Here is a 26266-nt window from a genome sequence, read left to right as displayed (position 1 = left end):
GCGGGGGCGGCACTACTGACATTATATATTATGGGAGCAGACCCGGAAGCCTGTATGGTCTAATCAGTTAAGTGACAAGTTGCAATCAACAACATTTAGTGGGCTGAACTGACAGACAGTTACAGGCCACACACACAGAGGCTTATTGGTAAGGGACAGCGGATATTTTGGTCCGCTCTGCACCTATACACTGCCAGATTATGCCACACCATGTTGTGAATTTTGCAGCCGACTCTGATAAAATGCAGACTGCGGTACTTCACAGTTCTTTCTGCTTAAAGCAGAATTCAATTTACCTTCCTTTTCCAGCGATTTAATTGTTATTATTACATAGGATTTATATAGCGCTAACAGTTTGCACATCGCTTTACAATATAAGGAAGACATTACAATCACAATACAATTCAAGACAAAATGGTAAGGAGGATGGTAATTCCAGCAGGCTCCCTTGTCAAACATCTTCTTGCTGGTTTCTTCGAAGTTCAGGATCTTCAGCTATCTTGATCGTCTCGGCTGGGATGATGCAACTCCTACTCGTGCACATAGGGATGCATTCATCCTGGCACATGCTAGGTTTGTACACTGAGCTGCTAATGTGCAGCCCAGTTTACAGTTTAGGATATTCTGAGAAGGAACAAAAGAATCCTTTATTGTGGATTTGAGGATCTACAGTCGAGTGATGCACAAATAAGATACATTTTGTGTGAATAGTTAAGGTACTTGAATGTATTTTTAAGATTTAATTTTTGAGTTTAGGGTCACTTTAAAAAATGTGCCATTTGTTATATTTTTATTTAAAGCAGCAGTATAGCCATGGTAAGGCCATACCGCTGCTTCTTAAAGTGGACCTTTACCCCCCTTTGGATAAAAATCACATCAGCATGCACCTCTGCATGCTGATATGAAATCATATTACATTCCTTAAATCAAACAAACATTTTCATTTTACTTCCTGGTTCTCTTTGGCAAAAGTGAAGTAATCGTGCCCAAGCATTGCAACCTGGGAAGGTTACATCAGCAGAGCATTGCTGGCAAATCTCACGAGATCTCAGAGAAAGGCATTTTCTTCCCCTGAGATGATATGCATGAAAGTAAAGGGAGATGGATTCATCTGTCCTTAGTAAAATTTACCACTGACAGACGAATGGGGAGGAAAGAAGAACAAGGTATGCAAAGAATAAAAAGCCGCCAATTACCTAGAACTGTTTGTAGATTGTCATTACTAAACATTTCTAAAGGCGTCTTTGTTGTTATTTTGAGGATATGGGTAAAGCTCCTCTTCAACTGGACCCCTAAATGCGTTAAAATAGATTTTCACCGTAGAAAACCGTAATTTTTCTGACTTTTATTTGCCTAACATGGCAATGTACAGCTAAGTTCGCCAGAGCTCGCAGTTTCTATATCGACATGAACAATTTTACACACATTGTAAATGTTTTTAGTAGCTCCTCCACAAACTATAACTTTTTCATTTTAAGTTTAATGGTCCTTTAAGTTAGTTGAAAATCTGCCCAGGCAGTTTTAAGCCTCTTGTAAAGAACACATTTTAATTGTCCTTTGAGGTCAAATTCAGCTTGTAGTCTCAGTAATAGATGAAGGCACGGTGACAAAGAGTGATATATAAAAGAGACTGTAATGGCAGTGGAAAGAAAAGAGAGACAATAGCTTACTGCTAAAGAATAAGAGATGATAATGCAAAAGACAGACTGCGGCAATGTGCTAGACAAATGTTCACTTTCATATAGCTAGAGCAGTGCTGGTCCGCTCACTCATTAGTGGCCTCAACTGCAGCCCCTGACATCACCACAGGGCTACACATAATATATCCAGTAAATGTAATGCTACTTAATATCTAGTGAATGTAATGCTACAGAAAGCGGTCAGAGACTGCAGACATGCAACAGTTGATGGTCAGAGACTGTAGACATGCTATACGAGTTGTTGGAGACTGAGGACATGCTTCAGGACACAGTCATAGACTGGATACAAGTTACATGAGACTTGTGAAGATCACTATTATTACTGCCTCTTTATAAACCAATGCTTCCACATTGTGCTCATACTGCCTTCTTAAAAATTACCTGTGCTACATTTGATGTTTCTCTCAGCAAGATCCATAAAAAACAAACAGGGAAAAGGAATGGACAGCACTGAAAAAGTAAATCCTGGTAAACACAGTATTAATTTTGTCTGGTTCTGATGGACCAGCTGAAATTCGCACAGTGGCTGTTGTCGGCACCATTTATTCCGGCATCCCTCGATCAGCTGATCGAAGGAGCAGGTTGGACAATTCTCTGCCGAATGTACCGAAATGAAAATTTCAAAACCGAAAAAAGAAAAACAAATGTCAGCACGCTACCAAAAATGTTTTTTTATTTTTAACTTTTTTAAATATTTTATTTTTTATAAACTTTTATATTTTGTTTATATTTATTTATTTTTTATTAAATATTTTTATTTTTTACTTTAATTTTAGGGGCTTTGGGGAAATATTAGGGATCTAAACAGACCCCTGATATTTCCCTTTAAAATAGAAAAAGAGATTGAGAACACAAAGTCCTCAATCTCATTTCCCGCAGCCCCTGTTATAAATGAACAGGAATCCTCTATACTGGAGTACTCCTGTTCATTCATAACTTGAGGACAGAGTATGGTTACCATAACCACAATTATGAATGAACAGGAGGTGATGTAGATCACTTCCCATTCATTCATAATTGAGGATACAGCAAACATACTATGTCCTTAATTATTTACAAACACTCAGTGAATCAGGAGGCTGCGACAGTGCTGGCTGTCTCCGCCCACATGGCCGCTCTCCTCTGATCTGCCACAGGAGGCTGAGCGGTGTGGGAGGAGAGACGCCGTCCACTCACAGCGCTCAGCCGCTTGTGACAGTTTCTCTCCTCCCCACTGGAAGACCAGAGCAGTGCCCAGCGGGGAGGAGAGAAAGAATGGATGTACCGCTGTATTGGCCAGAAAATTGCACTTTTGGCATTATGCCAAAAGTGCCATTTTCGGCCGATATGTTTCGGCAGCCAATATATCGATGCATCCCTAGAAAATATATGTGTGTGTAAACCTTGCTCAAAAGAATGTGAAAGAAATAAAACAAATCATTTAATGACTAGAAGCCAGTTAAAATAATATGTATCTTCACTGGCTAGAGAAAGCATCTAGGTAAAGAAAACAGACATACTGTCCATAAGGGCTCTGAGGGCCACATGTGGCTTCAAGGCCACAGGTTGGGCACCATGGAGCTAGAGGAACATCTGTTATGGCATATCCATTCACCCTAATTTATCATACTAATATTAATTGTCTGCGTTGCTCGTAGCAACCCATCACTCGTTTTCTTATTCTCTAAAAGGGGCATGTGATCGATTTCAATGAGTAACATAGTCAGTTCTGTAAGAAAGGCCAGTTATGTCACACAAGATTAGGTGCAGGCTTCTTTATCTCTGACCCTGTATCGACGGCTCCTCAACTTCTTCTCTTCCTTCTCCCGCAGACTCTTAAAAGGATTCATGGAGTTTCGATACTCTCTCCTCTTTGTCAAAAAGTAGGCAACACAGGCACCTGTAGGAAAAGTGCTGATCCATTAGCAGAACTAAATACATGCACAGAATGCATGAATATCTCCAGATGTTAAAAGTCTTCACATTTAATAAATCAGGTCAGAATCTACTATTACAATTGCAGTTTTTCATTATATTAATGTATTTCATTAACATTCCCATGATCCCAACCAGCTTCTGTTCTGTGCATATTGATCAAGGCCATGGCATTTCTACTTGCTGAGATTATGCAAAATCAATGCCAATTCAAATGTTGTGTGTTTACTATAATTACATGAGCAGACGCAGTGTGTTAATAAGAAACACTGCACTACTCAGTATCTCTTCAGATGTTAGAGCTTCCTATCAAAGATAAAAACCCCATTGTTAGGAAGATTATAGTTCCTGCTATAAGCTACCTGTTATTTGACCTCAAGATCTGCACAGGCTTCCGAAACAAGCAGCGAGACAAATGACAGGCAGAGGGGATTAGAAATCTGGTAAATACTGCCTACAACTTAAAGCATATGTAAACCTTAGATGTGGTGGCTGCATTTGTTTTCTTTTTTGCACTAAAAATTTTTTTAAGTAAATAAAATGCCTTTTAATCTTTCCAGAAATGACATGTCCTTGTCACTTCCTGTGAGCCTAACCAATAGCACAATTATGTCATCTTTCCTGTATAAACTACTATTCTGACCAGCCTAATGTAATTGAGATAAACAAAGGCAGCCTGAGTGGCAACTGTGCTGTCACAGCCACTGTTATTTTCTGTTATTTCCATTACACTGCATACGTATTCATTAGCGTAGTGGTTAGCACTCTTGCTTGCAGCACTGGGGGTCCCTCATTGTATGTCTAGTCTTCATTGCAGACACTATTATTATTATACATGATTTATATAGCGCCAACAGTTTCCACAGCTCTTTACAATATAAGGAAGACATGACAACTACAATACAATTCAAGACAAGATGGTAAGGAGGGCCCTACCCGTGGGGGCTTACAATCTAAAAGGGAGGGGCAAGTGATACGAGGAGGTAGCTGTGTGGGGATGAATTGTTTGAGAATGTGATAGTTCAGTGGTCAGGTTGAGGTGGGATAGGCTTCCCTGAAGAGATGAGTCTTTAGCGATCGCCGAAAGGCAGTCAGAGTGGGAGATAGATGGACAGGTTGGGGTAAAGAGTTCCAGAGGATGGGAGAGACTCTAGAGAAGTCCTGGAGGCGAGCATTGGAGGAGTTGAGGAGGGAGCTGGAAAGCAGGAGGTCTTTGGGAGAGCGTAGGGGACGGTTAGGGTGATACTTTGAGACAAGGATTGAGATATATCCGGGGGCAGAGTTGTGAATGGCTTTGTGGTTGTTAATATTTTGAATTTTATCCTTTGGGCTATTGGAAGCCAGTGCAGGGATTGGCAGAGGGAGGTTGCAGACACTGAGCGGTTGGTTAGGTGGATGAGTCTAGCAGCAGCATTCATGATAGACTGAAGGGGGGATAGCCTGTGTAGAGATCGGCCAATGAGGAGGGAGTTGCAATATAGCGGTTTCATTGGTGAGGAAGGGGCGTATTTTGGAGATGTCGCGAAGGTGAAGGCGGCTAGAGATTGGATGTGGGGAAGAAAGGTGAAGTCAGAGTCAAGGATGACACCTAGGACCTTGGCATGGGGGGAGGGATGGATAGTTGTGTTATCAATCACAACTGAAATGTTGGGGGAAGGTGCACGGGCAGGAGGAAATATCAAGAGCTCAGTTTTTGAAAGGTTGAGTTTTAAGAAGTGTTGCGACATCCAGACGGATATATCAGTTAGTAGATTAGTGACACGAGAGGACACAGAGGGGGTGAGTTGTGGAGTGGAAAGGTAGATTTGAGTGCCATCGGCATAGAGATGGTATTGGAAGCCATGTGAGGTTATTAACTGACCAAGGGAGGAGGTGTAGCTAGAGAAGAGAAGGGGTCCAAGGACAGCCTTGGGGGACCCCTACAGAAAGAGGAAGAGGAGTTAGATTTGTAGGTGACACTAAAAGAGCGCTTACATTAGGTAGGAGGAGAACCATGAGAGAGCAGAGTCTTGTAGGCCAAGTAAGTGGAGTTCTCTGAGGAGCAGGTGGTCAACAGTGTCAAAAGCAGCAGAGAGGTCTAATAGCAAGAGTAGGGAGTAGTGGCCTTTGTTTTTACCTGTTAGTAAGTCATTAGTGAGTTTTAGGAGGGAAGTTTCAGTGGAGTGTAGAGGGTGAAAGCCGGACTGTAGGGTGTCAAGAAGGTTGTACACTAGCCTTAAAAGATCCATTCTCTTTTTACACTTCATGTGACCAGTGAACAGTCTCTGTATGTACTTTAAGAAGTAAAACATTGCTGGATTTAAGCCTCTATGCCTTATTGGAGAGCTAGGCTGTCTGTGGATGGATCTAAATCGGTTGGTGACCATACTGCCCAGAAGGATAGTGGTCCAAAGGAGGTATGTCAAAGTGGCTCTTGAAACAGCGACAATGGCTTCTTCTATAGATACAATGCAAGAAAACTGTAGCTGTAGCTGAAATCTGCAGAATTCCCAGGTGAAAATAAAGTGGGAAGAGCCTGAAAAGAAGAAAACTAATGCAGCCGCCTAATCTAAGGACTAAAGCTGCAATATTTCAAATATTTGTGTTGGCGGTTAGATACACTTTTAAAATGTAGCTATGACTGCATGGAATATATATTATTTGCCAGTTATAGAAACTCCCAGCTGGTTGTAAATGAAAATAAAAAGGAATCGTTAATATTATTTCCTGACAATATAGCTTTGTTAGTATTTTAGTATTTATAAATGTTGTATGACGGCCTTAAACAAAGCAAGGTTTTCTGGTTCAATGTATGTGACAGACAGACTAGACAGTGTATTTGTGACAGACTTCTATATTGATTGTGTGTCTTTATTATTATTGTGTAACATTGTGACACACGCGTTATTTTAATAAACTCTACTACACTGCCACCTGGCTACTCAATAAAGCATCATAATAAAAAGGCCTACAGTTATTTATTGATTACACAGTGTAGTGCACATCTAATGCTTCTATGATTTATCACATCATAGTAAACTAAATCTGGACTCGAATATAATTCACAGATGTAGAATGTGCTTCATTTTCAATTTGTGAATGGCTACCAAAAGCGTTCTGGGGTTTCAAAACGCCCTGTATATGGCAAACAAGTAGCTGTTATGGACATCTCTAGCCTGTCCACCTTCGCACCATTGTCATTCTATTTTCATTCTGACTCCCATTTCTAATGAGCTTTACAAGCTGCATACTGCCTGCAGCTGGACAGCTTTCAGCTAAAAGAAAACAGCATACAGTCATGGTTCACGTGCCCCGACCACAAAGTGTAACCAAAACTAGTTATACACACATACATTTCTCTCGAGAAATCTAATAGATTCCTCCAATCATGCTAAACCGCGTGAACTAGGGAATCTCCATTTGTCGGCTTTGTATTCAGACAGCTGCCACCTGCGGCTGTCTGAATACTTAAACAGTGACTGCATCTGATTGGATGTAGTCACTATTCGGTCAACAATTTTCAAATTTTAGCAGATTCAATAGGAATTGCCCAAAATTTGAGACGTGTATGGCTACCTTAAAGGAGAACTAGGAGGTGAGTGAAAATCACTCATCCTCATAGTTCGAGCCGACGTGTGACAATGAAACTGTCACACGTCGGCTCAATAGATCGGAAAGTGAGCGAACACATATTGTCGCTTGCTCACTTCTCGATCATGTCCCTGCAGAGAGCCGTGACTGTTAGTCACGGCTCCCTGCAGGGATTTCCCCCCTCCCCACTCTGATCCTCCAGTACTGACTGGAGGAACGGGCGGGGCGGGTACAGCTGGCTCTGCCTCTAGCTAGGCAGAGCCAGCTGTCACTCACGCAGCTGGGTGGATCTCGACAGTAATGTCGGGATCCGTCCCGGCTGCGGTGGTCTCAGTATACCCCGAGCTGTAGCTCGCAATATACTGAGCTTTGGGTCACGGGAGGACGCTAGTTTGTGTCCTCCCGTGACCCTAAAGAGAACTACAGGGAAAAACAATTACCCCATAGTTCTCTTTAAAGCCATTTCACTTAGTACACTTTTTCTTATGTTACACATGCATTGTCATATGCCTTTACGATTATTTGTATTTCATCTCTCTGGTATTGTCTCCACCCCATCCTATAGTTAATTTTTCCTCTGTGTAGATAGCTCCACCCCTCTTCAATATGTCCCAGTCTGCATCTCAGCCATGTCCTTAGCTGTGGATCATATTATGGTCTTTTGACCTATCCTATGTACACTTTTCTTAAGATCTGCAGTTTGGATTAAACTTCAACGATCCGCAAGGTGTCATCTGGATTGTGTCACTGTCTGCCAACACTTCTGAGATTGGGAGTTACTGCTATCTTGTCACAACTGTAAGTTACAGAGATCACTATTTGAATGCTTAGGCTGGGGAGGCAGAACACTTTTAGATTCAATGTTTGGAGGGTGCATGACAGAGATGCCTGCCCAGCCCAGCCCAGCCAGAAGAAAATATCTACATGAACAAACCTATTAAAAAAACATAAACAAACCTCTTTGATATTTTTTTGCTACAATATCGGAGTAAATAGTTGCATTTTAATGACTAACTGTATTTGATATTTTTTTTCCTCTTCCGTTCATTGAAGGACACAGCAAAGAAGATCAAAGATCTGGAAACACAGCGAAGAAGATCAAAGATCTGGAAACACAGGTGGCGCTATAACCATGTGGTTCCAGATCTTTGATCTTTTTCGCTGTGTCCTTCAATGAGCGCAGAGAAAAGGATTTTACGGCGAGTACAAAAATCCTATTTTTAAAATAACACCAGGGTCAAAGCAGAAGGAAAACCCCACACTAAATTAACCTGACAGTGTTTACACATTTCAAGTGCATCTCTATATTCATGGCTCACTTTTGCTCTACTGACATGTGCTGAGCACGAAAAAAATGACACTTGGCATCAGAACTCAAAGGCACCAGAAAGGCAGGTATGCAGTTTGAGTTAATCGTGCTCTAAATGCATGCAGGGAAGGGTTACATTCCTATTGATTTATTCCTTGCTGTCTGTGTCCTGCAGGGGAGATTTCCCCTCACTTCCTGTCCTGGAGATGCAACAGGAAATGAAAGGCAATCTCTCTAAAGTGACTAGAATAGTGAATAGAGAGTTGGTATAGGAACGGCTGTCCCTACTGTAGCATTTCCCTTCACTTCTAGCTCTGATAACTTAAAATTTTCAGATTTCTCATCACTTACTTTCTCTGTGGCAATGGTCACTAGAACAAAAACACCCAAGCAGGGTCAGAGAAAGCAATAAAAACTTGACAAAGGGTCTGTAACAAAAAAAGAAGGTTTGCCACTACACACACATAAAATATAAAAGCCCCTGCAACCACATAATAATGCAGAGTATGGTTCTGCATCTTAAAAAGTTTTAACACTATAGAGTCCCTGCATGTGGATAGCTACTTGATTTCCTACATCTACAATTTCCAAGTGATCAATAGTTTTTTAATTTCCTAATAACACTAGTGGAGTAATTTTTTTTAGCATCTTTATGTATTTGTATCTATAGCCAATGCTAATCATTATACGATACAGTATGTAACGTTTTACATGCAGGGTGAATGATGTCAGGTGGCAAACTATCATTTAAAAAGAGCATTTGTGCAGCTTGGTGTAAGTCTGATTACATGCTTTGGATCAAAGGTGGGGGCTACAAAAGAAACTGGGACTGTTGTAGAGGGGCAAACCAACAGACATTGTAGGTGTGAGAGCCTGTCCACACCTATGCCATGCTTTACAGTAATTGCACAGTTCTATGAGATTAATGCAAGGTACCACGCAGCTCACCTACCACGTGTTACAGTGCGGCAAGTGCATTGCGTTGCCATTCATTTGAATGACACCCAAAACACACCTCCCAGTCGCAATCCAATTGACCGTACCACAATACCGCTCAGTGTGGTAGAAAAAAAAGGTAGTGCATGCAATGCACCTGGCGCACTGTAATGCACAGTAGGTGTGTTGAGCGGTACCGTACGTTAATTGCACAGAACCATGCGATTTTTGCACAGCATAGGTGTGAATGGGCCCTGCATGAAGCCTTATTATCCCCACATAGTATGTTGCCCATACCTTATTTTATTTTTTCTTGAGCCAGGATGTGGAGCAGCAGGAGAGGATGGAAGATACTCTTCCATCTTCCTGTTGTTCTGACATTTGTCGTCACTGGTTGCTAGGACTTTCCGGCGGTGCCAGGACCTCTGCGAGGAGGAGGACCCCTGATTTCACTGGTTGCTAAGATACCATTGGTCCTAGCAACCAAGGACTGAAGTGGTCCACGGTCTGCACACAGACCAGTCGCCGACCTGTGCTGAGCTATGGCTTGCAGTGGATGCACCGACTTTGGAGGCCAGCGCATCCACTGTCAGTCAGCCATAACTGAGCACATGTTTGGAACGTGGGCCGAAAAAGGGACACACAAAGGGGCCAAGAGCTGTAAAATGCCCAGGTCTGCTATAGATGAAACTAGAACTGCAAATTTTATTACTAGTTGGGTCAACCATATAAAATGTAGCAAAAAGAAATATGTCTTATTTATACAGGGAGACTTAGAACATCTGGACAGTTTACTGAAATTAAAAAGCCTATTTGTGACATTTGATATTTTAAGCAGCAGAGCCTAGAAAAATGTAAACCTTTATAAAGCAATGTATACATAGACTGAATGGTAGTTTCATCACCTTTTAGTTCCTTGTCGGCATAACGATGGGCACTGGACACCAGCTCTTGTTTTAATTTTTCCACCAAGAATTTTAAAACAGAAATATTCCATGATGACTTGATGCTGCAATTGAATAGAACATGTGGTGATAAAAACATGTATAAGCCAAATTATCAATTGATCAGTCTCAGATTTGCCTGCTGACACATACCTCCCCAGAGACAAAGAGAAAAAGCCAGTTTCTAAATGATGGCACTCTCAGCACAGGCACGTTATGCCTAATACTAAATCTATTGCTGCAAATTATATCAGACATCTAACACGCTTAGTTATCCTCACCTTTCTGAGCCATTGAAGCGCTTATTATTTGAGATGTGATTGTGAATGTTATGCACCAGTTTCTAGGAAAGAAATAAGTATAATTAATAAGAAGCGCAATAACAAAACAAAATTATTTTTATAGCGGAACTTTAGAAAAACAGCTAAATGTACAGATGAAATACATATACGTGAACTGCTTTATCTGCCAAAGCATTTGAATCTTTTGCATAACCAGTGTTGTGACTCAAACACTTCCATCATGCTACACTAAGACACCATCATTTCTCAAGAAAAGAACTCAAGGTGGTATAGATGTCCAGATGTGGTTCACCATATCTCCCTGTCCTCCTCTAACAGATGCGGGAGATGCTCACAGGAGGTGGGTACATTCCTTCACACTTGGAGCTGTGATGGAATATGTCCTTTTGGTTAAAAGTTGAGGAGATCTATTGTGCTGTACAATCCACATGTCTCAAGTTTACACCTGGAATTGCTTTTTTTGTCTGTCCTCCAGGGTTTCTTACAAAAGCATTAAAAAAAGATACCCTACCTTATTTTCTAATTACTGCATGGGTTTCTATTTCCAGTGGTTGGAAATCTCCAGAGACCCCCTCCTTGGCAACATGGGTGGCTGTTAAGAATGAGATAATGCACATAGGAGGGCCTTATCGCAAAAGACAAAAATCAGATAAAAACTTGGCCTAGTTGGGTGATGTTTAGCGTCTCGGATAACTTTAGGGACATGCTAAACTAAGGTTCTGACCTTTTGCCATTTCGGTGTTTTCCCTAGCTGTTTCCCCACTCCGTGGTCTGCCTTTTCCTGGACGGCTCTTTATCTTCCTTCTCTTGAACATTCGTTCTCCTCTTTTTTCTCTCTTACATTTTCTGTTTTCTTTTTGGTCTATTAGTTTTTCCCCATTCTTTCTTACTTTTCTTATTTGGCTCTAGGGCCAGCTTCTTTTCTTTGGCTCTCTTAACTGTAATACTTCAAAGTCTCCTAGCAGTAGATTACCCTAGTATGCGCAATACTACAGACGCTAGAGCCTGCTTATACTTTCGTTCAGGTTTTCTATGCCAGTTATATATCGAATACTCATGATGCCTGCTCACTGATTTTTTGACTTGTAATCTGATTATACTGCATTTATTCTGGAAACTTTTGATAAAACTTTTGTTTGCAAAAAAAAAAAACGCACCATAAAAAGACACCATAATTTCCTATTTCACCTTCTTATGTCATCTGCCTGCTTTCCTTTTAGGGGGACCTGGAGGGTTAATTGCATGCTTTATAAATGTTTCTATGAAATTGTTCCCCTTTAGGAGGTACTTGGAAGATGGTATACATGTTATTGTTTTAGGAATGTCACATTCTATGTCTTCTGAGTAGTCTAGAAGCAAAGAAACGCTTCGATAGGAAATGTGATATCATGCACGTTAGTGGTGTTACCGATTACGTCAGGCGCCATCTAAGCAGTAAATACCTTTTAATTTGATCTTTATTTTTTACTCATACTGTATATATATTTACATAAAAACTACTACACTATACAAGTTTTTATTTTATGTATCTTCTCCTCCTGGCTGGTTGTTTTAGTAAAAACCACTTGAGAATACAAGGAAGAGTGTGATACAAACACTAGGGGCTGGATGGAAAGATCTTCCTGCATATGGGTATACACTGCAGACAAAATGATTAGAGGGATGTTATCAACTAGCCTGGTGGGTTTATATGCTTTCAGGCACCGGTGATAGATTTGAGCACAGATTCATCTATTCTTTTTAACTTGGAGGCATTGCACAGCACACTATTGGGAAGATTACTTAAAGGAGAACTATGGGGTCAGTGTTTTTCCCCATAGTTCTCCTTAGGGTAACGAGAGGACACAAACTAGCGTCCTCCCGTTACCCTAAGCTCAGTATACCGCGAGCTGCAGCCGGAACGGATCCCGACATGGACGTCGAGATCCGCCCAGATGCGTGAGTGACAGCTGGCTCTGCCTATCTAGAGGCAGAGCCAGCTGTACCCGCCCCCTCCCCAGTCCATTCCGCCAGTCAGCGCTGGCAGATCGGAGCGGGGAGAGGGGAATCCAACCCCTCCCCCTGTCACGGCAGAGAGCCGTGACAGGATCGAGAGGTGAGCGAACCCGGTATGTGTTCACTCACCTCCCGTTCTACTGAGCCGATCAGTGACAGTCTCATTGTCACAGGTCGGCTAGAACTATGAAGTGAGTGGAAATCACTCATCTCATAGTTCTCCTTTAAAGATAACTATTAACTATTGCATTTGCTTATGCACACGGACTTATAAATATTTAGTATAACCTTTATGCTTGTAATATATATTAATTGGTGCTGGTTAATATTTTAGCACTGTATATAATCAGGATTTAACAATAACAACAAGAATATTCTATATTCATTTACAGCTACTTATAAGATTGGGGTTGTATTAAATATTATTTTAGCGTGTAATTCTTATACATTTGTTTTGTATTTTAGCTGTAGCTATTGCGCAGACAGAAAGCATTGCAGTAGTATATAAAATATGGTGTTTTATTGGATTTTGAGGTCTACTGAGTCATGCTGCTTTAGATATAAACAATATCTTGGTAGTGTTTTATTTTCTTATTAAACAGACACCTACAGTAGAAAAACAGGTTACAAATTGTCCTAAACTGGTCTGGCTGCTGACACGCTATTGAAAGTTGCGAAGCTTGACTACATATTTTATTTTGGCCCTTGCCTTATTAAGTACGACAGCATGCTCTGTGTAGATAATGCATGGAGGCAGAAAATACTGATTCAGAAAAAACAAGTCATTTTTTCCTTTTCTTTTCATAGATAACCTGTGGCTTCTTTAGAGCAGGACGACAAGCTGTGGCTATCCTGCTGTTGTAAAAACACAATGTTCCTTCATTTCCAACCAGGATCTCTTTAAGAACAAGTTCTTTAGGCCTTGTGTTTAACATCACATGCTATTGCAGAGCCATTTCTATCATGGAAGGATAGCCCAACCAGTAAACAATCAGCTTTTGGTTCAATGTAAAACAGAAAACAGCCAGCTACACAACAGAAAAACACACTTATTGGAACTGTTAAGCTGCTGAAAGATTGATAATGTAATGCAGATACTATTTTGACCCAACCACCACTATTCTTTTAGCATAACATGACATTACGGAGGCTATGACACCCTTTAAAGCCTGCAGTTCGGAAGATTTGGTGCCAGTGCTCCAACTTCTGTCTGTATTGAATAGATCACATAGATGGGTGGTGTTGTCTTGTGAAAGGCTGCCTTTTGCATTCAAACGCAGCACAGGTCAAAGGCATGTGGTCATATACAAAGTTCACAAAATCCTGTGCTTCATCTGCAATGCAAATACACCTAAATAGGACCCGCTGTGTCCAAAAAGACGCAACACAATGCAGGTCTAACAAAGCTTAAAGTGACACTAAACTCAACAATTAAATCATAAAAATGCATTCTCAATACAAATTAGTAAACTAAATCTGAGGTTATAGTTCATCACAGGAGTGAGCATGGAGTGGTGGCTACTTTACAACACACACTGGGACCATGGGGAACAAAAGTAGCCCCCCTCCAGAAGGAAGGACAGTGTCCACACCAATTCAGAGATGATTTGACGATCTACAGCCCAGTGATACACACTTAAGATACATTTTTGTTACTAGTTAAGGTACCTGAATGCATTTTTAAGATTTTTTTCCTGAGTTTAGTGTCACTTTAAATACCTTAAATAGAATAGAAATAGACTTTCATGGTGTATTTATTATTTACTCAATAGACAATATAATGATTGCTCACATAAACACTATGCATACTTACAGACAAAACTAGGTCTCGTTTTCTTCTAGAACATTTCTGACCATTGCTTCGTTGGCGAGAACTTGTGCCAGTATAATATGACACAAATGATCGAGGTGACACGGGAGACCTCATGTCAGTAGCATCTGGAGAAGTCTCCGCCATAATCAAGCCCCCAGGACTAAGGGAGCCATCCTTCTGTATCAGAAGATGGGAATGTGTTGACTTCATGATTGGAGGAGTTGCTTCATTCAGAGCTTCCACTGTGTCCCTATGAGGATGAGAATCTGTCAGTGGCTTCCCAAAGTTGGGTGGCAAAATCCTTTGGGCTGTTGGTTCTGGAGTTAAAAAATCATCTATAGCCTGCAAGAATAAAATCACTGTCGTGATGCAGACATACACAATATCCAGTTTAAAATTATCTCTATATTAAAAAAAAAAAGCACAACAAATACAGCTCATAATGGCAGCTACTGTGTTAATATACAGATAGATGCCTGGTGGTGAGGAAACATAGGCACTGAGCATGCACACAACAGATGGTATGAAGATAATACACCTGCCAGAATTACTGCAAACAGAAGCTGTCCCTATTAAAAAGTGACAGACTGCATCTCCCACTGGAATGAAGTTGAATGGAGACGAAGCATACACAGGCTGCGAGTTGATATATTATGTACACATACACATGGCAGGATGAAAAGGGGGCATTAAGCCAAAGGAATAGGAGGCTACTGAGCAAAAACTAAAACCTTTGCTTCACAATATAGTGGGATTTGGTAAACTACTTCCCATGTATAGAGGGATACAACAGACCTGTTTACACTCACAGAAAGATTGCCATGCCGAGCCATACAAGGTGTCAGGAAAATATTTGGGTAACATCTCACTATGGTAAGGAAGCACACAATTCTGAATGTACATTTGATCATACTTTCTTCTATGACACATGCTTGTCTGGAATATGGTTAAACTTGTGAAAGCATGTTTGTGTGCATTGGACGGGTCTTTTCTGCCCGTGCGTGCCCGCTAGGGGGCGCGCACGAGCAGAAACAAATTGCCGTCTGGAGACGGCAACCCGCAGATGTAGCAGTGCCGTCCGTCCGTTTTTTTACTACGGGCGGACAGCAAGAGGTTAATATATTAAGGAAAAATTACAGAGAAAAAAAACTGTTTCCCCTAATATTAAATTCTAAAACATTTATTATCCAATTTTTTGTTAAAATATAAAAGACGGGGTCACGTCAGGTAAAAAGACACCAAACATGTCAAGACTGAAAATTGCGCACGCGTGCGAAACCTCAAAAAACGGCATTACCCAAAATTGGCCATAGGCGACGCTTTAAAAGCTTTTACCGCTCATCGGTTGTATGTGAAACAGCCGTTAACGGCTGTACAAAACGAGCGGGTCTTTCTTGCCCGGGGGTGCGCACGAGCAGGAAAAAAAAGCCGTCTGGAGACTGCAACCAGCTGATGCAAGTCAGCCGTACGTCCGTTTTTTTTCTACGGGTTGGACTTGATGGACATGTGTCTTTATTCAACCTCAAATACTATGTAACTGGTTAAAGAAGAACTCCAGGAAAAAAAATTATAATAACCCTTGCAGTGGGGCTACCACCCCACTGCAACGGATGATGTAACTTCTTTGCTCATGCACAGGAGTTACGTTATCAGTGGCCAAAGAGGAGAGCCACAAACCTGAAATGAGCAGCAGAGAAGATGCCTGCAGCAGTAGATAGTGTGAATACAGCAAGCCTGGACCTGCCAGCACTGGAGGAGGGCACATTAGTAGGTTAATAATCCCTGAAGATAGTGCTAGGTCTTATTTTCGGGGTAGGTCTTACTTTCGGGGAAACACGGTATAATGGGCAAGTATGCACATTATGGAATGAGCCTCCCCACCTATCCATCTAGATCAGCAATTCTCAACCTGTGGGTCGCGACCCAAAATTGGGTTGCAACCCATTGTTGATGGGGTCGCCGCGTCCATTTCTGCTGCGCTGGGTGAGAGTCTCCTCCTTGCACAGCAGTGTCAGTCAGCGGGAGGACAGCAATGGCTGTGAATATAAAAGTGCCGCTATACACACTCCCTGGCCGCTGCAGCGACATCTAGTGGCAGGGGAGTGTTAACAGCAGGACTTTTCTATTCACAGCGGCTGCTGTCCTCCTGCCTCCTATACAGTGCGGGCTCTGCAGGAGGCGGGCATCTTAGCATTGCTGGGGCTGAGAAGGCTGCATGGAGACAAGAGCAGACAAGCAGGTAGCAGGGGCTGGGGAGGGCTTGCATTCTTGTGAGTGTGCTTCTATTTTTATTTCTAAGTCCAGTGTGTCGCTATGTCCTGAGTCCAGTGCCTTACTAAGTCCTGAGTCCAGTGCCTTACTAAGTCCTGAGTCCAGTGCATTACTAAGTCCTGAGTCCAGTGCATTACTAAGTCCTGAATCCAGTCCGTTACTAAGTCCCGAGCCCAGTGCTCTGTTAGGGGTCACCACAACTTGGCAAATGTTACCAAGGGGTCCCAGTCCTAGAAAGGTTGAGAACCACTGATCTAGATTCAATTCTGCTCTTAAACACAGCTATACATCTACTATATTATACAAGTTAAAGCTGAAATTCAGGCAGATATAAATGACACAAAATAATGCAGCAATCTAATCATTACCACATCATTGCCCACTGTAACTACATGACTGACATGGCATCCGCCTTTTGCTATCCCATGTACAACAGGGCTCAGATTAAGAGAGGGAAACAGCACAAGGAGCCACTCATTTGTGCTTCAGTGCTCATAAGCTAACAAAAAACATGTTGATAGGAGGTGAGATGAGTGACAGAAAGATGAGGTAATCAGTCTGCTGCTTCTCCTTCATTGCCCAGTCACCGGGTGGGGAAGGGACAAGACCTGGAAGGGTGATTTAACTGCAGCAGGGTAAAAATTGGTCTCATGCCCTGGGATTTGTAGAATACCCATGTTGAGGTTAGAATGTAAAATGTAGAATGTAAAATGTTGAGTCAATAAATAGCATTAAGAAGCCTACGTGGGGTAAAAATAACCCAGCCAATTATAAATGGGTGGGTGGTAACAATTTTAGCATCAAATTCTGTATAGTCAATCAACAAGCAAATAATTGTTTTACAGCTTGGAACAATCCCATAATATATGCTTCAGCTGTGTTCATCCACATCTTGCTTTTCCCAAGGTATCTATTGACTGTTGTAAAAGAACTAATGTCTATTGTAAGACTAGGTAACTTTGTGCTGCTTGGTTGACAATAGGAAGCTAATGACTTATGACCAGAGCTGGATTTATCATTAAGCATTTATCATTAAGTTGCCTGGGGGGGAAGTCAACGCCCCTTGTATTCTGTTAAACTATAAATTGTGAGTGCAAGAACAATTTAGCAGAGTACTCTTGTATCTCTCCAATATGGACAATATTGCTGTATGGTCACAGTGGTGGCTACCACCATAGGCCCTAGTGGCTGATAGTAAATTTCCCTCCAATAGCCCGCTGCACTGCAACATTTCTTGCGGCACTGATGTCCAGGGCTCATGAAACCTTGTAGGATATAAAAGTGCAAGTGTATTTGTGTCTCCTGAAAACAATACACACCGGTGGTCTAATTGCAACAAAGGACAGACATGCAATATGCATTGGTGGATCACATGATTCACCTACGAATTATAGTCATCACCCCAATAAAAGGAAGTCAACATGTGGTAAAAACAATGTTCATTCCGTTAATACCCATGACATACTTTAAAAGGAGAACTATGGGGTTAAGGCTTTTCCCCATAGTTCTCCTTAGGGTAACGGGAGGACACAAACTAGCGTCCTCCTGTCACCCTAGGCTCAGTATACCGCGAGCTGCTGCTCGCGGTATACTGAGACGCAGCAGCTGAAGCGGATCCTGACAATTGTGCCGGGATCCGCCCAGCTACGTGACTGACAGCTGGCTCTGCTATCTAGAGGCAGAGCCAGCTGTACCCGCCCCCTCCCCCGTCCGATCCACCAGTCAGCGCTAGCGGATCGGAGCGGGGAGGGGGGAATCCAGCCCCTCCCCCTGTCACGGCAGAGAGCCGTGACAAGATCGAGAGGTGAGCGAACGCCGGTATGTGTTCGCTCACTTCCCGATCTACTGAGCCGACCTGTGACAGTCTCATTGTCACAGGTCGGCTACAACTATGAGGTGAGTGAAAAGCACTCACCTCATAGTTCTCCTTTAATAAGTCCTATTTCCAAATCCTGAACATAGTTTAATTTAAGCATACATAGATTTCAGCCATTTGCTTCCAGCTATTCCGAGTTTAGGTCACAAGACTAGAAGCTACTTGTGTAATCAAGTATACTGGCACATGCTCTTGACAAGCATGGTCAAAATCTTCCAGTGAAGTCTATAGCCTAAAAAAGGAATGAAATGTGCTGCGTAAAGATAGCATTAGAAAACTCAGGAAAGGGGAATGACAACGATCTGATCACATTAACTGTTCATGACCAAATGATTATTACTACACTGTTATCCGTAGCAGTATGAAGCTTTGCTTTACAATGTGTACACATTGCAGTGTCTTAAATACTGTCTGGTAATTAAGCAGTTGCTTGTTCTTTGATATTTTGACTGCATGGAATTTGCCGGCAGCCGACACTTTATTTATTGTTCCACACACTAATTTATAAGCTACTGTGTATTTCAGACTTGCTCACAAATACCCATACACCACGTGAGCTGGCACATTTCAAAGCAAATGAAAGAAGAAACTTAAAATGGCACTGAACTCAGGAGATAAATGTTAAAAATACATTCAAGTACCTTATCTAATGTATCACTCGGCTGTAGATCCTCAAATCATCTCTGAATTGGTGGTGACACTGTCCTTCCTTCTGGAGGGTGACTACGTTTGTTCCCTATGGTCCCTTTGTGTGTTGTAAAGTAGTCACCACTCCAAGCTCACTCCTATGATGGACTACAATCTCATGTTTAGTTTACTGATTTATATTGAGATTGTAGTCTATCACAGGAGCGAGCTTGGTGTGGTGGCTACTTTACAACACACACAGGGACCATGGGGAACAAAAGTAACCCCCCTCCAGAAGGAAGGACAGTGTCAGCACCAATTCAGAGATGATTTGAGGATCTACAGCCGAGGGAGACACAAATAAGATACATTTTTGTTAATAGTTAAAAAGGTACCACGAATGCATTTTTAACATTTAACTCTGAGTTTAGTGTCAATTTCATATGAGATATGTTACATCTTCTGATGGGTCAGAAAACATGCCGACAATACTGCGTATGCGTGCTAAATTATTCATATCTTTGCAGAAATTGCTTTAAATGGGAGCACTAGTTGGATGTGGTCAAGGGATGTTTTAACCTGGTGAAAAACTGCAAGTCTTAGGTATCAAGTGTCAATAGCAACCAATTCCAACTGCCATTTCCGCTGTGTAGAATTGAAAATGGGGGGAAAAAAAAGGATTCTGTTTGGTTGCAGTGGGCTATAGAACATTGTGGGTGCAAGATTGCACTTTACTGGACTCCATGTTGTTTTGAATTTTATCATCATATGCCTGCATTAACTTTGCTTCAAGATTCACCATCTTCTACCTGCATGAACCTTTGAACTATTCCAATGGAAGACCAAACTTCTACATTCCAGTAATGTGTCCTTGGGGATGGGCTTTGAGTGAGGAGAAGGCCTCAGGGTATGGTGGAAGTGTGGAATATGTGTTGTCATTCTTCTTTCCTATTTGCACCTGTTTATTGAGTACCGTATTTGCCGCTGTATAAGGCGACTGGGCGTATAAGACTACCCCCTACTTTTGTGTTAAAATATAGTTTTTGGATTGCCAACGGTTTCTTATTAGCTGGATATTTCTTTGTCATCGAGACTAAAAGTGATGGAAAATACAATATTTCCAGGTGTCACCAGAACAGGAATAGAGGGAAAATCCCCCAATGGGACACCCGTCACAGTGATAACTGTATAAGATACTTTTTTTATTTTTACTTCAGAGAGATTTCCTCACTTCCTGTTGTGTCTACTAAATATTTGGTAGGACTGCCCCCAACTTATTCCATTCTGGTTGGCAGTACACAGGAAATGATAGAAATATCTCTTTACCCTTCCACCCAGCCAAATCCCTTTTAAGTCACACTGACCTCCCAAAGAAAACCTACAAACACCCCCTCCTATCCCTTCACTTGTTAAACGTTGCTGAATTTCAGTCCACTGGAGATCAGATTACACTCCTAGAATTAGCGAATAGTTTTTCTGTATTAACAAAAAAGAAGAACTTATTGCCTCAAACCACAAAGGCAACATGACCAGATCCATGCAAACCTAGTTACTTTCAAAAAGAAAACCTTTCAAAACCACAGCAAAATATAAATATCCCTGATTTGGTAGCATCAACTCCATCATCCTTTTAAATTGAGCCTTTCAGGCCCATCAGAACTTGCCATGCACCTAAACCCTTGGTTCCATGTATTACCCTAACATGTACTAATGGTAGAAACCCCCAATACACTTTAGCCAAACTCTACATAGCAACACACCGAGTTCACATACAATTATATGGGCCCAATGTCAAAGATCGTTCCATATTGCTACACAGGATACCATTTTAAAATCCACAGTCAGAGTGAGGGATATGGGATTATGTAAAAGATTGTTTTCGGTTTCTATGTAAAACTTGTATTGCTCGGTTTCTTTGGATCTCCTTTGATACCGTAATAAAGGAAACTATATCAAATAAAAACAATACAACCCCTGTAAGTCCCTCAAACCCCTTTCTTTACTTAGTTGGTGGATCTACTCTTGCCCTTGTACTGAGTTTGGACTAAGTGGCATCAAGTTGCTTTATCCAAGCCCTGTCAATGTCTTTTTTGTTTTACAAGCAGTCCCCTGGTTTGAAGACTAATCATACAAACCAAACTCAGGTGTACCTTAACATTCTGTATTGTAATGTACCCTGAATGGATAAATGCTTAAACTTACCGGCATATAGTTGGAATTTAGAAGGGATGGTGCTTCATTTGGAGGACACGTAGGCAAGCAGCATTCTTTTGTCCTTTCCACAGCTGGTGGATGAAGTCCAGGGACTAATGATGCAGATGCTGCACCTAGCTGCCTGAGCTCCTCTATGACAACCTGCACTCCTCTGATCTCTTCAACGTCTTCCTCTTCAGACAGCTTACATTGTGTACTGATATCAGGTGGTGATATTGGTCTCCCTGACCTTTCGTGCATGTTTCTTAAACTGCATACTTCATCCTGTAATTGGCTTAGGAGACTACTGTTTGCTTTGGCCACATTAAGAGCAGATTCAGCAAGTCCCACTGCTTTCTCCACACGCTGATAGATAAGATGCAAAAGTTGCTCACATCCTTGTACTGAAACTCCTTGACCGGTAACAGTAATTGGAGTTGGTCCATCAACAGTCACCGAACCACCTTGAGTGCTTTCAGTTTTGCATCCACACTTGCCATCAGTTTGCCCCGGAGAAGGAGTGAAAAGGATGGTGGCACTAAAGGACATATTGTTAAACAGCGCAAACTTTCACTCAACTGTAAAACTGCACTGCTTATACCCCAAACTAACCAAAGTTAGTATTGGTTACTTTGGCTATAGCATGAAAATCTGCAGCATAACAAATATAGGAGAAACACACCATCTAGAAACTCTCCATTATTAGGTTTCCTATGACTGCATATGAAATGGAATATTACAACTAAATAATTCAAGTCCAAGTAAGGCGCTACTATGGTTTATCATCTGTCTCCGTGATGTATTATTTAATATGTTCTTAATATGTTTTTTATGATTGTCACAGTTTCTTCTAGGAACATTTGCTACTCCTACTCTCAAGCTACAAAAAACATCCCCCAAGATTTATGTTTTCCCCAAACAGAAGTTATTTTCTAAATTCCAGCTCCTTTATTTAGAAGTATTGGGAGTGTTGAATAGATTATGCTGCTGGTTTCATTTACACTTGTTGCCTTCTTGGGGAGGAATCGTTGCCATGATGAATTATTGAAATGTTCAGATGGCTGAAGTCTCTGGGAGAAATCTGTGATGGCAGGTTAAGAAAACAACAGTAAATCAACTTAGAGAAACAACGGTTTAGGCACCCAAAATGAAGTTGTGTTCCTTTTTGAATATCATTTGAATATCCCATACTCTAGAAAAATAAACTCAATGAATATCATTCCTAAAATGATAACTCAAATGTTACGTTTCAAGAAAAAAATGTTTGAAAAGCTACATTTATATATGTACCCCTGCTATAAATTATAAGAATATATAGGTTTATTCAAGAAGTACAGTGACCCTACAAATACAAGGCATTTGGACTTTACAATCTAAAGGTTAATAAACTCTGGCATGAATCCTTAAAGCTGAACTCAAGGCACAGTTTAACTTAGGGCCCATTTACATCTATAAGTTGTATAAGTAACGTGCACATTGTCTAAAGGCCCAGAAATGCACTATGCACGTGATAGTGCTATGCAGTACCAGTCATTTTTAATGGCACCCCAACACACTAAAGAAATGCACCAGTGTTGCAGTGCACCAAAATGCACAGTAATGTACTACCATGCAGAACAGGAAAAAATGGTGCAGGTCTGATTTCCAGTGTGTTGGCAGCAAATGAATGCACATTAACCAGTTGACATCCGCGGTGTTAAACCCCCTTCCCATCCAGGCCATTTTTCAGTATTCATCGCTGCGGTACTTTGACTGACATTTATTCCGTCATGCAGCGCTGTACTGAAATGAATTTTATACCCTTTTTTGGGGACACATAGAGCTTTCTTTTGGTGGTATTTATTCACCACTGGGGTTTTTATTTTTTTATATATTAAGGAAAAATTACAGATTTAAAAAAAAAAAAACAGTTTCCCCTATATTAAATTCTAAAACATTTATAATTTCCCAATTTTTTGGTAAAATATAAAAGACGGGGTCTAGTCGGGTAAAGAGACACTAAACATGTCAAGACTTAAAATTGCGCACGCGCGCGAAACCTCAAAAAAACTAAATTACCCAAAATTGGCCATAGGCGACGCATTAAAAGCTTTTACCGCTCATCAGTTTAGTGTTATCAGTGATTGATGGCCCTAAAATGATTGCTCTCACTGCGACGTTCGCGGCGATATGTAACATGTGTAGCGCAATTGTCATTTTCGCGTGCTGGCGCATGCGACGCATATTTACGTTTAAATGTGCGTAAACGAAGGTGGGGGGACTTAAACATTGTGGGGGGGGTTTACTTTTTTTTATTTGTGACCTGTTATTTTTTTAAACTTTTTTTGTTTGTGACTTTTATTTTTTTAAACTTTTTTTATTTATATATATTTTTTTTTTAATAATCCCCCTATATAATAGCACAGGTACACTGACAGGTCCTCTTTATGGAGACATTAGGGGTCTCTAGACCCCTAATGTCACCTGGAGACCCCAAAAGAAGCTGATGAAGCACAGATTTGCTTCATCAGCTTCTTCTATCTGGCATAGGAGCCAGATGACTGACAGGTGAATGCGGAAGTGATGTAATACACATCACTTCTGCATTCACACTACGGAGGGAGAACAGCAAGGAGCTGATCTCCCTCCCTCCTCCTCCTGACGCCCTCCCGAGCCGGTCCCGGGATTAAATGGGGCAGCGGATCCCGGGATTAAAGGTGAGGGGTCAGGAGGGGGGAGATGGCGGCACCCGCGATCGCGCGCATGGGGGGGGCCTCCGAAATTCACGCCATACAACCGATCGGCGGCTATAGAGCCGCTGATTGGTTGTATGTGAAACAGCCGTTAACGGCTGTAGTAACAAGCGGGTCTTTCCTGCCCGTGCGCGCGTGCTAGGGGGCGCGCGCGAGCAGGAAAAAAATGCCGTCTGGCGACGGCAACCCGCAGATAGGAGTCAGCCGTCCGTCCGTTTTTTCTTAACGGGCGGAAGGCAAGAGGTTAACATGCAACATAACACTCATTTGTTCACACACTGCAACAATCTGAATGGACCCTTAAATATATTTCTTAATAACTGCAAATGATATAAATCAAAACTTCTGCACAGCCATGATTCAACTAAAAAGGTAGACTTGTATTTAGAGAATATTTGTTTAGCTTGGAGTTCAGCTTTGAAAGTCCACCCCGAAAAAAATCGAATTTAGGTTTAGATGGAGCCCAATGGGCTGACTCAGCTTCTGTCTTCTTATATGTCTTGGATACTACAGGAAGATTATTTTCCAGCCTTAGTTCCTGACTGTTCCCACCCACCTTTGCATGTTTCAGATAAATTGTCCAGGAAATAACACACCGTTTTGTGGCTTGAGAAAGAGGCTGTGCCTTGAAACGCGTAACTGGTACGGCACTGAGAGCCCTCACCATTGCTAAAACTCTCCACCACTTCAGACTTCGTGTCCTCTATTTGACCAGTCGCACCCCCGTGATACCAGCCAGACGGCACCTGCGAACATTCAGAGCACAGTATAGCATAGCCGTCCACGGCTCTTCTCCCTTCCTAAGCCGCCGCGGCTCGGCCTGGCCAGCCAAGTACGTGGGCTGTGAAATTTCTTCACACTGCTACTAAACCTGTCACTACCTACACCTGGAGCCATCCATCTTTGGATTTAGGTTGCTCCCCTGGTTTCTGACACTTAGACACCAGGATACCTCCTGACACACCAGCTGCCTTCTAACTAAGTCCTATTGTCCGTTTTTTCACACGTCACTAAACATCAGCATTCCCAGGTTAGTAGCACTCCTACAACTTGCTTGTTTGTATGTATGTATTGATTCGCAGGGTTCCTCTCCCTGATAGTAGGAGCTCGCACACCGAACACCTCAGCTCATAGGGACCACTAACCAGTTGTGCGCTTATTCATCATTTTTATTCTTTTGTCTTCCACTCACAGAATGTAAACAATCTAGAAGGAAGAGTGAGAATGCTTCATAATGGCTACAGCTGGTATGATGACCCAGGAACTCAGATCTCACCTAATACAGTCCCCAAGAGGGTAAAAAAGCCAGGTGGTTTAGCATGTACCTAAAATGGAAATATCACTTGGATGCACTGAAACTAACCTAAAGGTAAACCTGTCAGGATAGAAATATAATGGCTGACATTGCTGGCCCTTCTAAAAATAGGATTTTTGTACTCACCATAAAATCCATTTCTTGGAGTCTATTGAGGGACACAGGAAATATTTAACCTTTGGCTTATACTGCCAGGTACAGGAGTATCGGACACTGGCAAACACAAAAAAACTGTAAGTCAACCCAGGGTATAACTCCTACTACCAGCATGCCTCCTTTTTCAGCAAAGCATGTAGAGAGCAAGATAATAAACACAGACGAGTGGGACCTGTGTCCCTGAATAACCTCCATGAAAAGGATTTTGATTTTATGGGAAGTACAAAAATTATATTTTTTATTTTCTTTCTCGTGCATTAAGGCATACACTAAACCTTAAGGACATGCAAAAGCAGTCTAACTGAGGTCAACAGAAAACAATCACTAACAGGCCCAATGCAACAATTGAGGACTGCCTACAACTCAAAGAGCTGCCTGAAGGATATTACTCTGTTTCCTCGAAAATAAGACCTACCTCGAAAATAAGACCTAGTACTATTTTTGGGAATTGCTAAAATATAAGACCTACCCTGAAAATAAGACCTAGTTGTGACCATTCCCAGGGCCGGTGGTGGCATAAGGGGGAACTTGAAGAGCCGCGGGAGAGGCAGGAGAGAATCAGCGGTGCCAACGAAGTTAGCTCTAGAGGAGGTGAGGCGGCACTGGAGGGAGC

At 41.7% G+C, this 26266-nt stretch overlaps 1 protein-coding gene across 2 annotated transcripts in view; it reads right to left on the bottom strand.

Moving 5' to 3' along the window:
* The window catches only part of CUNH14orf93 (chromosome unknown C14orf93 homolog), a 33793-nt gene that overhangs the window by 1611 nt on the left and 5916 nt on the right, over positions 1–26266 (bottom strand). For both annotated transcript variants that reach the window (XM_018556112.1, XM_018556113.1), the window contains exons 2-6: positions 21460–22531; positions 14484–14825; positions 10655–10716; positions 10335–10438; positions 3467–3579 (exon numbers count right to left, since the gene is read on the bottom strand). In XM_018556112.1, coding sequence (XP_018411614.1) covers positions 3467–3579; positions 10335–10438; positions 10655–10716; positions 14484–14825; positions 21460–21999 — 1161 coding nt within the window. In that variant the 5' untranslated portion in view covers positions 22000–22531. The remainder of the gene's footprint in view (positions 1–3466; positions 3580–10334; positions 10439–10654; positions 10717–14483; positions 14826–21459; positions 22532–26266) is intronic.

The sequence above is a fragment of the Nanorana parkeri genome, unplaced genomic scaffold, assembly GCF_000935625.1.
Source record: "Nanorana parkeri isolate BGI_ZX_2015 unplaced genomic scaffold, ASM93562v1 scaffold225, whole genome shotgun sequence".
NCBI classification, from domain to species: domain Eukaryota; kingdom Metazoa; phylum Chordata; class Amphibia; order Anura; family Dicroglossidae; genus Nanorana; species Nanorana parkeri.
The sequence above is the reverse complement of the archived record's forward strand: the minus strand, read 5'-3'. Positions and strand labels throughout refer to the sequence as shown.